This window comes from Streptopelia decaocto (genome assembly GCF_964273445.1).
Source record: "Streptopelia decaocto genome assembly, chromosome: 1".
Lineage (NCBI taxonomy): Eukaryota > Metazoa > Chordata > Aves > Columbiformes > Columbidae > Streptopelia > Streptopelia decaocto.
In genome coordinates, this window is record NC_138663.1 from 141068201 (window position 1) to 141082445 (window position 14245).

Sequence of the window (14245 nt, forward strand, 5' to 3'; positions counted from 1 at the left end):
GTCCCGCCACCTGCTGGCGAGCGGCGGGGCGGCGCCACCTGCTGGAGTGGCGGTGTTGCCGCAGGGCCACCTCCCTCCCCCGCGGCGGCGCCCCCGTGTGAGGGTGTCCCGGGGCGGCGGGGTCCGCACGGTGCAGAGTCGCTCTGGGGTTCGGTAAGTGGTTAGCACCGGCCTGAAAAGTCTGAGTGTGTCTTTAGGCCCGGGTTTATGTTGTGCAGAATGAGTTTCTGGAGTGCTAACGTGTAGGAGTGGTGCAAAGTTTCTCTGACTTTGTGCTGGAACGTTTTGAAGCAAAATTAGCTATGCTATAAAAGCCATTTTTCTTCTAGTTATTAATTGAAACTGTCATAAAAATAATTTAATATGCAATACTAGAGTTTTATATATGCTGTATTATATGCATTATATGTGTGTCTGTGCCTACTTAGCATCTTTTCCTGTAGGCAGAGGACACTTATATTTCTGTTTCCGCTTATTTTCCTGGAGCACTTGCTTGAGGATTAAAAGGAGTCATCTTTGATACTTTTTTATACTCATATAACACTACTCACCTTATTTCTAGAAATGTCATTGCAGGTGGCATGGAAATGGAAGGAATATGTGTGAAGACACATATTGCATTGAGGAAAAAAAAAAAAAAAGGACTGAAAAGAAAAACAGGGGTAAAACTGCAAAGCAAATGTCTCAAGAGCCCAACTAAAATTTGCACTGCTGGACTTTGAGTTAATATATCTTGGTGCCTGGTAGTAAACAGCTTAGCTGTGTCTTCCTTAATTTATGGATTATTACTATTAACATAAGCATATTTTGCCAAAGCTGTGGGACAGCATCTCTCCCACTTTTCCCTGACACCTGTCTCAGCATGGCAGAAGCATCTCCTATTCCACCCAACAGGCTGCAGTTCTGTCTCACATGTCAGAAAGGAAGAACCTTGAACCATACAATAGAAAATACATATCAAGAGGTCGAGAGCTTCCTACTGAAACAGCCTAAATTCCACCCACGTGATGCTTCCTCTGAGCTAGAGTAGGCCTTCAGATGTGCCTTGCCTGTACAGATTGGTAGCCTCGAGGACATGAGTCAAATGTAAGCTCTCAGAACATGGCCAGGAGCATGTTTCCACACCTGGAGAATCAGCTTGCACATCCTTTTTATTGCTTCAGGTGTCTTTTCACTGAACTGTTTTGCAGGTATTCCTCTCACTTCTGTCTGTTTGTGCCTCTGCCAAGAAAGCAGCCTGATGCAGGTTTGGTTGTGTCTCCAAGCTCTGATATGCAGCACCTGAGGATATGCCATCTGCATACACATGTACTCCAGGTCCTTGTGCTAATCATGGCCTTGCCTGCCCTGGATGAGGTAAAACTCGGGCACATAGGCATGCGTGACCAAATGGTTCTTCATCCCTATTATTCAGAGTGAAGGGTTCTACATCAGAGTATTTTACTTAAACCTCAACCCTACACCCACAGGAATGAAACTGGAGGGTTTTTTACTACATCTGTATTGCTAAATAGGTTGGGACAAGGAGCAGAGTTTAATGCTAAACTGTTACGTTAAATTGCCAGCAAGCTTTTTGGCATACTTCTGGCCAAGGCCAGCTAGCATCTCCACAGCAATACCTAGGCATCAGAAGAACACTATCTACCTAGAACACACCAAAGACTGCTTCCAATACAAAGTTAGATTTGCGTCTTTTCCTCCTGTGCAGTCTTCCAACACTATCCCTACAGGCTCTACAGCCTGAAAGCCCTTCTCCTTGTCCTTCTGTCAGGCATGTAACACATCTTCCAGTTCCTTACTATAAAAACAATGGGTTTATGGGCCACAGCAGAGTTTTCACATTATATAAAATATTTTGAAATAAAAAAGACACAAAAATTACAACAAATTATTACAGGGACAGTGCATTATGTACAGCCTCAAGGAGACCCACAGCACAAACACCTTGTAGGCTAGATATGACCAGTCTAGCCACTTGGTCTTGGGGCCAGAAATCGGTTCCCAGCTCTGTTCTGTAGTGTGGTATATACAGGGCCCATATGGCTTATACTCCACGCTGGTGAGGAGGAATCTGACACATGTTTTACTCTGTGTGCCTTCAAGTGAAACAGGGCCTCTTATAAGCCTGATGTGGCAGATGAAATGTCTCTAGTGAAAAGCAGCTGATGCAAGTTTGCTCTGGCTGTCATAACCCAAAAATGAACATGCAGTTTCTTCAGGCTAGACTTTCTTCTACTTAGGCAGATCATGTTTCCTGAATACTAAAGGAAGAACAAAGACAATAGAAGTCAGGAGGGAAGTCAGTGTGGGAAGAGTGGGCCATTTCTCGTCCCTCCCACTGAGCCAGTTAGGCTTCTGCAAGCAGCTCTGCCATCTTCTGATCACCATCAATATGTCAATTCTGCTTCTCAAAATCACAAGCCTGCTTTGGGTTCACGTATGCACCTCCCAGGCATGTAACTGTGAGCAATTCTCCATTGGTATTGACAGCTGGTGCAGTCAACAGCAACACACAGGGAGTAGCTAACACATTTCCCTTCCCACCAACCCCCTACGGCAGTGTCATATTGGACATTGCTGTTATGGAAAGGTTAAAAGAAACCTTGTTGAAAAGAGATGGGAAAGAATTGATTCCATGTTTAGACAGTGCCCAGGGCTGCAGTGGGATGGGTTTGGGGGGATGGAGTGTAGAAAGCGTGGTTGAAACTGTGTCTCTGCTTCCTCTTGTCAGCAGAAGAGTGTGAGGCCATTGGCTTGGTGGTGGCATTTGACCTTGCTTTTCCTTGTCTGATTGGGAGACCTCCCCAAGTTTGAAGCATCTGTACATGGAATATGAAGAGGATGATGATATTTCCTTTGCAAAATGGATGAGCAGCTTCTGGGGCCATGACTTGATCTATGAGGATGAGAAAGAGGGTAGAGGCCACAAGAAGTATCAGACGCGACTCTTTAGTGAAAGGAGAGCCTCCCTTCCGGTAAGAGCTGTGTGCAGTTTTCTCTGTGTGTGTATGCATGGTTTATGCATAAACTTAAGTGCCATCTCCAGGGACATGGACCTAGAGATGTATGAGGATGAACATGGTACACCTTGCCAAGGAAATTGAGTTCCTACTGGCAGCAGCTGGTTGTTTTTTGAACTTAGCTGCCTGCCAGGGTCAGACTTCCGCTGCCTTTGCAATACAAGAAAACTGGCAAACTCCAAGATAAGTGACAATATGAGCAGAAATGTAAAGAGGGTGTAATAACTGCCTAGCTATGTATTACAATGTTCTGTCTGCTCAGCATGACCTGTCAGAGTTCAAAGCATTTTTGCAACTGGTGTATGTAAACATTATCTTTAGTGGGTCTGTTCCCATGTGTAAAACTATATAACCCCATATGTATTCATAAGTTTTGGACCTAATTCTGCAACTATACTGTCTCCAGAAAGTCATATGCTTTACTCCCTGGGATTTAACTGTTTGCAGGTATAACTTCTAATATAAGCTAGAGAACACAGTCCCTTGTGGTTTAAAATATCTGACTCTGAAGATAAGGATGCAACACCCAACAAAGCTTATTGTACTGTGAAGTAACATTTTAAAGTAGAAGTAAGTTCTTTATTCTCAAATGAACAAAATTGTTGGGAAAGGGGCAGGGTTCATACACAGAAGCAGGTTTTTAAGGCAGTTTACAACTATCTAACTGATAACAACCATAAAGATAAACTGAAAACAGCAGTTCACAGTCCGCCCTTTACCTGAAGACAGTTGCTTTTATTTCAGCTCTAAAAAAAATGTTCAGGTGGCCCAAACCTGTCTCTTTTTTCCCAACTACATCAGCTGGCTTACCAAAGATACTATGTTTCCTTACAAACCACTTTTCACTTATATCCTGAGATCACTATGGCTGCAAAAAAGCAAATGCTATTATACTGGGGAGAAACAGCTGATCTTTTGCAAACTCTTTTTCTGCCATGCTATATTTTCACCTTGCAAGTTCTCCTTCACTGGAGCTGCTGTGTTTTAAGCTGTGGGATTTTTCGTTTTAAAAAAGAAATTTACTAAGAAAAACAAGAGAGACCAAAACCATCTCTCCCTCTTTGAATTCATGGAGAGGCTGGAGATATAACCTTCATTCATTAGTTTTGAACGGATCAGCCACATTTGTTATTTACAGTTGTATTTCACCTTGGTCACAGATCACAAGACAGACTCTGAGCTAGAGTTTTGCTCATGGATTCCATCAGAATGCCTGAAAACAGAATGTTTATTAATTTTTTAAAAATTAATTTTACTGTATTTTAATTTTATCCTTCAGAGACCTATGCATATGTGATTTCTTTTGGCCCCAATACAGAATGAAGTGTAACAACTTAGTTTAAATCACTTTCCATTCAGCAAGTTGCTGAACACATCTTTGTGTATATTTCTGTGTGTATTTTTATGTGCACACCTACATCTCATTTGAAGCATGTTCTTATACTCACTTTGTTCAGAAGCTATTTAAATACTTAGCTAATAGCCATTCAAATACTTTGCTACAGGTGCATCTCTGAATCCATACCTAGAACTTGGGTTAAGTTAGCTGACAGAAAGAGAAGACTCTGACTTTTGACATTACTATTCAATGAGTCTTTCTCCAGCAGTATTGTACAAGAGATATAAATTCCAGCTGCTTTATTTCTCAGTGCCAGAAATTTACTGGAGGAATTAGAAGGGAAGACTTGTTTGGGGATTTTATGATTCAGGGATGAATTTTGAGCTGAAACTTTTTAATTTGGAAATCTCTGACTAGCTGGTAGTAAAGAGCACTAAAACATGTCTTAAAACACATCTAGAAGTTAAACAAATGGATGCTAATAATTCCTCATAAATACCTTCAGAAAGAGCATCTCCTTGTTAAGAGCAATAACTTGCTATTTTACCTGGATGTGTGTTTTTTACAGTTATAATAAATTATAACCACTGTAAGATTCATTATTACAAATGATAAGTACTGTAAGATCCAAATCAGTCATCAGTTTTAGTTAAGTATCATCTTCATTTTATCAGAACAGTGCTATTAATCGAGAGGAAAAGTAACTGAGATTTAGACTGCATCTCTTCTCTGAGTTAACACCACTGCAGCAGATCACAGTGTACCCTTTCTTCTGTCTCAACATTGTAAATGGAGATGACTCCCCTGTCTGGGTGAAAACAAAGTCAGCAGGCTCCGACTGACACAGCTGTTGGCAAAAGTTCCTTGTGCAGATCCAAGGGTACTTCCCAAACAGCACTGCCAGCACACTGTGTCTCCTACCCAGGGCTGGTACACAGTGAGTGCATCAGCAATAGTGCAGTCCTGCCCACATGAACTGCATCTGCACCGGGGGCATGTTGGTATTACATGGCAAAATGCTAGTGGCATAGCACAAAAGGTTTTTTTGCGTAATGCTGGAAATCACTTTTAGCTCCAAACTGGTAAGTTGTTCTCTGAAGTTTTTCCTGTGCTGTAGAAAGATATTGAAGCAACTACTCCCACCTCAAACATGACAGTAAACTCCTGTCACATCCTATCATGGTAGAGGCCTCCAAAATATGGATTAAACTTTGTAGAATAACTCCAAAATGAACAACCATTTTTATTATTTTTTCCCAATATCTTAGTATACCTCACAAACATTATTGAGTTGAGTTTTACAAAATGATTTTCTATTGTCATTCCCATTTTGCAGAGGGGAACACAAAATTATATTCATCCTTCTTCAGTGGGTCACTGGCAATACAGGCTAAAACTTGCAACTTTACTCCCTTGAAAAGTATTGGAGTTGTATATGTTACTGTGGGCCAAAACTGAATATTACCTGGGGAGGACCAAGTTAGTAATCTCTTTCCATCTCCTTTACTTAGCTTGTCTCCCTGGCAAACTTTAGACACATTAACAGCAATACCCTCTTTGAAGCCTCTGGCTACAACTTCTCGACACATTCTAGTTATTCTCCATCATTTTGGTTCCGGGCAGTTTCTTACCTCCCAGGCGTTTTGTTGCAGAAAAAGACAGGAGGCAAAGGAGCACTGATAAATGTTTTACTACTCTATCCACCTTAGACATTGCTGCTCACAGGAGAGAATCTGATAGAAACAGCTGAGAGTGGGGGCAGAACAACTGACTGCTGTTGAAGTTACTAACATTTAATTTAAACTAAAGTCAGACTGAACATCTACCCCAATATTGTTACTACAGATCAGTTGGAGCCTAGGGCAAAACATTTTTAAGGAATATCTGCTTATCTATAAGCTTCTCAGAAGGAAAGTAAGCTGTGGGACAGCATCTGAATGTTAGATGTTCCAAAATATTCTTAAAGTACTGGAAAAATTGTGTAAACTTCAGCAAACAATGAACACTTGGGCTAACACACTGAAGATTAGTTTTCTTACTGACAGCTGTGCAAGCCCTCACATCAAGTCCCAAAGATGGAAACAATTACCTTGACTTCAACAAAAACTGAGAAAGAGAATAGACAAATTACATTGACATCAATTTCATTAAGTATTTTTGTTTGTATACTTTTTGTGTGGTTTAGATGGGCAATTAGCAAAAGATTAGCTGTTGTGTAAATAGATACACTGAATATGATTTGCCTTTACACAAAGGCTCCAGCAGAAAAAAGGAGTGCTACAGGGAGTGAGAAACAACCTCTGAGAACATGCTTGGTGCTTCTGGCTTTCCCAGCACTGGCAAAAGTTCCCCGTTTTGACATAGAGGAGCATTTATCATTCTTCCTTCCTATGCCTTTTCCCTTGTTTCACCTCCTCCCCACTTCTCCAGTTTAAGAACTACTCAAGGTCAGATCCTTAGAGTCAGAAACCAAGGGGAGTTTGCTGAAGATGTACCAGATGTAGGCACAAGGCAGCTACTGGTGCATGGACAGGAACAAATACCTGGGCTGTGCTCAAAGACCTTTGGCAAGTGAGGACAGCAGCAGTGGATGGACAATGAGTGTGCAGATACAAAAGCAATCTCTATTGTCAGCAGCTGCTGAGACTTCAGGAGATGAAGCATAAATTAAAGCAGTCTTCAGCCATTCTTATCTACAGTGTTACCAAGCAATCAATTTGGCACTGAATGCATGTATTAAATCTAAGAAGCAGGTAGAAAGCCACATTAATTTTATCTAAAGTCAGTGCCAAATTTGCCTTATCGCTGAGCTTCATTTTGTGACTCTCACGGTTCTCCACAGAGTCAGTCTTAAATAAAAGAAGACTAATGTGCTGTGCTAGTTATCGCCATGAAATGTTCATGCTTGAGCAGTTGTCTTAACGCTCTTGTCCTCTGTAGAGTTGTGTCCATAAAACAGCAATATGCTGACATGCTCTCCTAGCTATGGTTGTTCATATCATGCAAAGGCACTGTGAGAGGAGGAACAGTCACCGTAATATGATTGCATAGGTATGTATGCATGTGTAGCTTTACCCTTAGTCTACAGAGGAAGGCCTGTCCCTCTTCTGGACCATTGTTGCCATATCAGTATGCAAACTGCAGTCCTTTTGTTAAGGGCTTAACTGTAATTCTGTCTGTGAAGGGAAATTAAAAAGCAATGTCTTAGTAAAAGAAAGCACTTACAAACATTTCAAAACACAGTTGGTAGAATACCATCCCTGTTTCAGCTGTCCTGGATTTTTTTGCCCAAACCCTCTAAGAACTAATACCAGTGACATAATTTTTATTTCTAGGAAACTATGTATGTTGATGCCATTAAAATGACACAGAAGACATTTAGCTTGCTGAGCTTGACATGGAATGCATACTTCTGTGCCTCAAGCACAATGAGATTGCTTTGATGCTTTTTTAAAACAACAATACGATATGACCTTACAGAAATTACATCTGTATTGATTGGTTTGAAACCAAAGTAAAAATAGCATGGCAGAAATCATTACCGCTACTCTCAGAGGCAGTCGATAATACTAGTCACTGAAGTAAGATTATGTCTGGAAAAGAAATTGAACCAGTACCATATGAACTGAAAACTCTTCAGTATCAGGTGTAAGATTTCTTATTTTTAGCACCTCTCCTCAAGCCAGTCTAATGTGATGTAGTCACGAGCATATGGATGCACAGCCTCACTCTTCAGAGAAAGGCTGCATAGGTCCATGTTGTGCTGCTGCATTTAGAATAGCATCTGAGCCAGAGTAAATGGAAATGTATACAGGAGATTTTTCCGGTCACTTGGAGTCCGAGGTTTGTAGATCCACATGGCCACTACACCAAGTTGGTTTAGCCACTATACCAAGTTGGTTTAGCTTTCCACTGGAATTTTTTAAAAAACCAACCAACCAAAAAAATCCCAAAACACCAGCACCTCAAATAAACCCTACTGTGAACATAGGGTTTTCTCCTGGATTTTCTTAGAAAGCATTTCAGGATCTGTGGGATAGACCTTCAGTTGTATAAACAGTCACAGCTCCCTTGAAGCCAGCATAGGTTCTCAGGGTTACTCAGCAGCTGACGACTTAGCACCAGGCTTATACAAAACATAAATGCATTCAAACATGTATGCCTGGAGCACCCTGACACCTACGGGGGGACCTCATTTTTGGCACCTCCCATCTCTCTCTCTCACAGTTTTCACTACCTGAATCTTAGCAGTGTTCAGTTGCTCACCCCAAAAGAGCACCAACAGCTGGCAGGCTTTGTTGCATGCCTGGGTCTCTGTGGTGGCCTTCTCACACATCTCTACTACAGGTCTATCTTTCTAAAACCACCAATACATGACTCCACAGGACATAGCAGTTCTGCATCAGTTTAATCTCCTTTACAGACATTCAGTTAAATACAGCTGATGCAGATAAATTTTGATCTGCATGTCAGGCCTGGGAGAATTAAACAACATGGAAACTAAACAACTATCTATTCCCTCAGCACTTTACCCCTACAAATGTAATTATAGGAAGCCCGCTTCCTCATATTTTTCAGGTAGGAACGTGTCCCTCAGTGCTTTGAAAGTGCTTCCTTATCAGTTCAGGACAAACATGCCTAAGAAACCAGCAAAAAATTCAGACCTGAGAAACAGAGCATCTTGTCTGCATGCAGGTCATGCTGAAATTTTGACACAACTGGGCTAGAAATGGTCACTGTCATGCTCAAACATCTGATAAGAGCTGGAGCATCCATGGGTCAAGTTTGGCTCATCTGGCCAGAAAAGGCTGGGTCTTCACTTGTTGAGAGTCTTGCCTAGAACCTGCCGTGAGATGCAAGGCCTGAGTTTTTGAGGTTATGGAGGGTCTCAGTTCCTTTTAATGTCAGCGGTCACTAAGAGGACCCAGCACACTTTAAATTTGAAACACACATTGAGGTGCCAAAAGTTAGATACTCAAAACCAGGAATAAAAAGCAAATTCTGCTGCTGCCTCTGGAAAGAAACCTCTTGGCAGTGTGATTCTCGTGATTCTCCTGCACATTAAAGGAAAGATATAGGAGTTTCTGCACCGTTGTTCAGAGAGCACTCTGTGGTAGAAAGAATCTGTCCTGTGCGCTCTGCTTTAATATTTAATACTCAGCAAAGACCTCTTGTTTTTCAGGCCAGGCTTTCTTCCTTCCATACAACACGACTTCATGCTTCTACCAAAGGCTCATCTTCAGGCCATCTCAGGGGTTCCAAGGAATTTAAAGAAGATCAAGATGTCAAATGCCACTGCCACAGCAAGGCAAGCAGAACACCATCAGCAGACAGCTCATGCTCAGAGACAAGATCAAACTCCATCCAGGAATTTGCAGAGTCCTTTGAAAAACAATTGCACCTCAAAAGCAAACGCTCAGTTTCTTTGGTAGGTAACAGCCAACTTAAGATCGCTTCAGAAGAAAAAATCCCCAGACAATCAGCAAGCAGGACGGGTTTTTCCCTGATATAATTGCTGTGGCTTTGCTGGGAGAAAAGCAGAAATAAACTTGAATTAGAATTTATCAGATTACGTGGTCCTTACAGTAGTAAAAACAAGGTTAAAGTGGTGATATCATCAGTATGACAATTCTTGATGTAGTGTTACCATCTAGACATTAAAAAATGTGTATCCTCAAAATGAGACACAACACTGGTTGTGACAATGTCTTCAGAGGTTTCTACAGCTGTGCCGAAAAAAATGACAATATAAAACCAGGTTTGTTTCAATTTTGCCGTAAGACCCAGCTCTCATTCTCACTTCTGCTGACCTAATTTAACCATATATAATGTTATCTCTAAGACTGCCAGACACCGTGGTGTTTGAGAGGCTTCTGTTTTACCCCTTGGGAATCCATCCATCTGCTTTCTTCAGTGCCACCGCACAGCTGCAGCAGCAGCTATTGCTTTAAGTGACTGAATGTATTTTCACTGTAAGGGCATGCAGCCAGCCCAGGATTCTCTCCACATTGCATCTTCTCCCCATCAGTCTGTCCTAAGGCATGACCATTTTCTGTATGATTTATGATGATGAAGTAGCCAATAAAAACCTTTTTGTCTATGACACTTTAACAGATTTTTATTATGATGTTACATAATATCTAGCGTATCATACAATGGATGAAAAGGTAATAAACACTAACTCACCTTTCAGTATCAGATATACACTATGAAATTCAGTCACCCTATTGAAAAAGCTGTGCTTGAATAACTCTTGACATTAGCACCAAATAACAACACAAGGAAGGATCTTTTTTTCAGTTTGTTGACACTGACAGTTGGTATGTAGAAGTAATTTTCAGTTTTCTTTGCAGACCTTCTGTGCAGCAACAAGGGGGAAAGTAAAATCTCTTTTCAAGAAGAAGCATCATTGCATGATTACTCCCACAATTATAGTTGCTGCATGCCCAGTCATCTAAGAATATGCAGAATTATGGTGATGACAACCATGTTATGCCATTATTTAGATTTTAAGTGCATTCTCTCATTTTTTTTTCCCCTTTAGGAACTACTCAGAATTTATTTCATTTGGAACTTCACATTGCCCCATGTGCCAAACCTCACTAGTGGTTGTCTGGTTTATCATTTATCATTTCTCAAAAGTGCCTTTTGCTAGAAAGTCTGTGAGTGTGTCATAATTGTATGATAGGTATAGCGAGTATAATGTATTAAATCCAGCTTCAATTTCAGTTAAAAACATGGATTCTGGTACCCTTCTGCAATCTGCAGTGAAATGTGCTGGGCTCTATTTTAATTACTTTTCAAGTAGACTAAGTTGTTGTCATTCCCTCAGTCACCATTGAAGTTTGGGAGATATGAAGGACTTGAGAATCTCAAAGAATTGAGTAATAGGTGTTAGAGATCTAAAAGGAAATTTGAGAGTGGGTTTAAACATGTATCTCCAAATAGCGCATTTTTTTTTGCATTCAGAGCTCTGCGGGTGCAATTCACATCACCATGATCACACAGGTTAAAATAAAAGTGCGGGAAAGGAAATCCCATTTAATCTACTTCCCTGCATATTGCTTTTCTCTTATAAGCGTGGATTTAAAGACAGTTCACCACCTTCAGCACTTGTTTCAGTGAGATCTTTGCAGCTAGCACTGCACAGCCTCCTGGCACATAAGCATGGATCATGTGAAAGGACAGAAATATGGAGTCTGGGCTGAAATCTCAGAGCATCTCCGTTTTTCCTCTCCTGTCTGCTCTCCCTCTAAAGTCCTCTGGGTAGGTGACTCTCCCATCATACACAGAATATAATAAAAAAATACGTTGCCTCTTGCTGAGTTTTAGCATGGCTGGCTGGGGCCTTGAATTCGAGAAAATCTTGGTGAGGTAGGTAACTGGAATATTTTATTACACATTGCTAGTGAAATAAAACAATGAGGTTTTTTTGTTCATGTGGGAGTCACTTTTAAGTCACTGATATTTTTTTCCTGCCTTTTAGCAACCTGAAGGCATGAAGGAGAGAAGAGAAAGATTGCATTTGAGAAAAAGCAAGTCTCACAAGGGTGTCAGAGAGAAATCAGAGCCAAGGAGAGAGCGGGAAGAAGATGAAAGTTCTGAAGTTTTACCTGCAAAACACAACAGTTTCCATCACAAGCAAGCATTGAGAAAGGATATTTATGCACAGGCAGCTAGAACACGTGGAGATAATGAATTTTAACACTCCCTTGAAGAGCAGAGGGAGCATTCTTGTTTTGTTTTGACTAGAAAAGGACTGTTAGCTAGAATAAACCCTAACATGTAAAATAAATGTAAAATTCAACTGCATCGTTGACACCATGTTACTGCTTTCCTGTCTTTTGCCATTAGGAATATGACCCTTGTCATAGGAGGAGCGTATCTGTAGTAAGATCCAAGTTAGCAATTAAACAGTGTAAGAGGGTTTGAGGCAAATTTAGCATTGTGGAAGGACAGAGGTATATCTGTTCATTTAAGAGGAGAGCGTGTATGTTTTACAGAGCTGTGCAGACTCATCTGACATGTCATGTTTCTGTTTTAATTGCAAACACACTAATTGGTAGGTTTTGGAAGGAAAAAATATGCATAAACACACAACTGTTTCCTGGCCCTGACATTCACTTAGGTTTGCATTGGAAACAGGTATCTTTTTGCTTTCACAATCTCCCAACTCCAAATTTATGAAAGTAATAGACAAGAAGCCCGCATGTTCTCATCAACACCTCCTTGATGTCTCACTTCTCTCTGCTTTCCCTGTCCCTATGCAATATGACACTTGCTTCTCTGGCATCCCCCAGCCCTCTCCCATGTCCTCAGTCCCATTTCCCCAGTCACACAACTAATTTTTCTCTCAATTTTAACCTCATTGTCTTGCTTCTTTTGTGACTTTTGTCATCTCCATTTACTACTTTGGGAAATCTGCTACCAACTTCTGCTACATCTCTAGTTTGGCCTCATCAAAATTTGAGCCTTGCTGAAAGCTCTTCTGTAAAAACAGAGATGTTCTGTCTCTCATACTTTCATACTATTTCTTCAAGGATTTGCCACACATTCAGGGTGAGGCATCGCAACCTTTTCCCCTTTTTCCCTTTTCTAGAACTAGGGCCAAACCAAGAGAATGGGAACTGTCTCTGCCTATGGTAATCAGGACTTAGGAAAACCCTGTTTCCTCTGGCTGAAGATCTCCTGAACTCAGGTGTAAATCTCACCAACTGTAAGTAAGATTTCCTTCTATGCAGACGAAATCCACCTCCACATACTCATAAACACATACACACACCCACAACCTCCACGTGTCCCCCTTCTTCAAACACTAAGTCTTCCCTGCAGTGAAGAACCCTGCCCTTTTTGGGAATAATTTCCCCAGGCCTAGTATAGGGAAATCCTGCTTTGGATAATGCAGTTAGAGTAGAGTGAAGACTAATGAAGTCATGAACAAAAGTCAAAGTATACTGGGTATTTTCCTGTGATTTTCTGTAATTAACAAAGATCTAATTATTTTACTTTAGAGCCTTAATTTTGAATGTTCAACCTTTTAAAAGCTTAGGGCATCCTTAAAACTTTGTAACACCTTATCTCCATTAAAAGATTGTTTTTCTTTTTAAGTAGGACTTTGGGGGATATATAAGAAAGCAATTGAACCCTTGCTAATGCTTGTAAATTGCTTCTTGACTGGTAACATCTATTATAAATTAATAAATCCAATGAAAAATGTTGTTCCTGTGCATAGTTCCTGTCCTCTCCAATACAGCTTGAATTTTCATGAAGTTCTTCTGTCAGCCAAAACTTCCATGGAGATTATTTTCCTCTTATTCTCAGATAAAGCCTCTCACATACGTCCTTTCTTGTTGGAGCCTGCTGTCATATCTCATGAGAGCTGAATGTTGTGGCTGCATCAGATTTGCCTGGATTTCAGAGCATCAGCCTCCTCCTCCTCCTCCTGTTTTCCAGCCAGTTTTACTCAACAGGTCCATCTGTATCCCAACAGAATTTGCAAAAAGCTTGCATTTGTGAGACTAATGGGTTGGCTGTACACCACACTGATGAAAAGAAAACACCAAAAAGAGCTAAAATAGAAAACCGGTGTACAGCCTAGCAGGTCTGCCTGCAAACAGCTCCCACATCTATCACTGAACCCCATCTTTCCAATGGGATCCATAGTATGTAAGTATTTGTGTCTTTTCTGAACTGGCCCATCAGCCCCATGGTGTGACTCTGGAAACAGAAGCTTTAAATAACATCCTCAACACTGTCCTGCTTAAATCACTAAAAATGTTTACTCAAAAGTGTTTTCTTTTGCTTCATATCATGCATGATTGGACCAGCAGCCCTTTCCAGTTTAGTCCCATGTAGTCTGATAGTGTTACTTAGAAAGACTGAAACT

The 14245-nt window shown here is 40.9% G+C and overlaps 1 protein-coding gene across 1 annotated transcript; it reads left to right on the forward strand.

The window, feature by feature from the left end:
- The first annotated feature begins 57 nt into the window (after positions 1-57).
- On the forward strand, positions 58-13531 carry LNP1 (leukemia NUP98 fusion partner 1). Its single transcript, XM_082072419.1, is given in 7 exon segments — positions 58-153; positions 563-662; positions 1191-1356; positions 2732-2975; positions 9542-9787; positions 11846-11984; positions 11987-13531. Coding segments are annotated over 4 exon segments (588 nt in total). The 5' UTR covers positions 58-153; positions 563-662; positions 1191-1356; positions 2732-2825; the 3' UTR covers positions 12040-13531.
- The last annotated feature ends 714 nt before the right edge of the window (positions 13532-14245 follow it).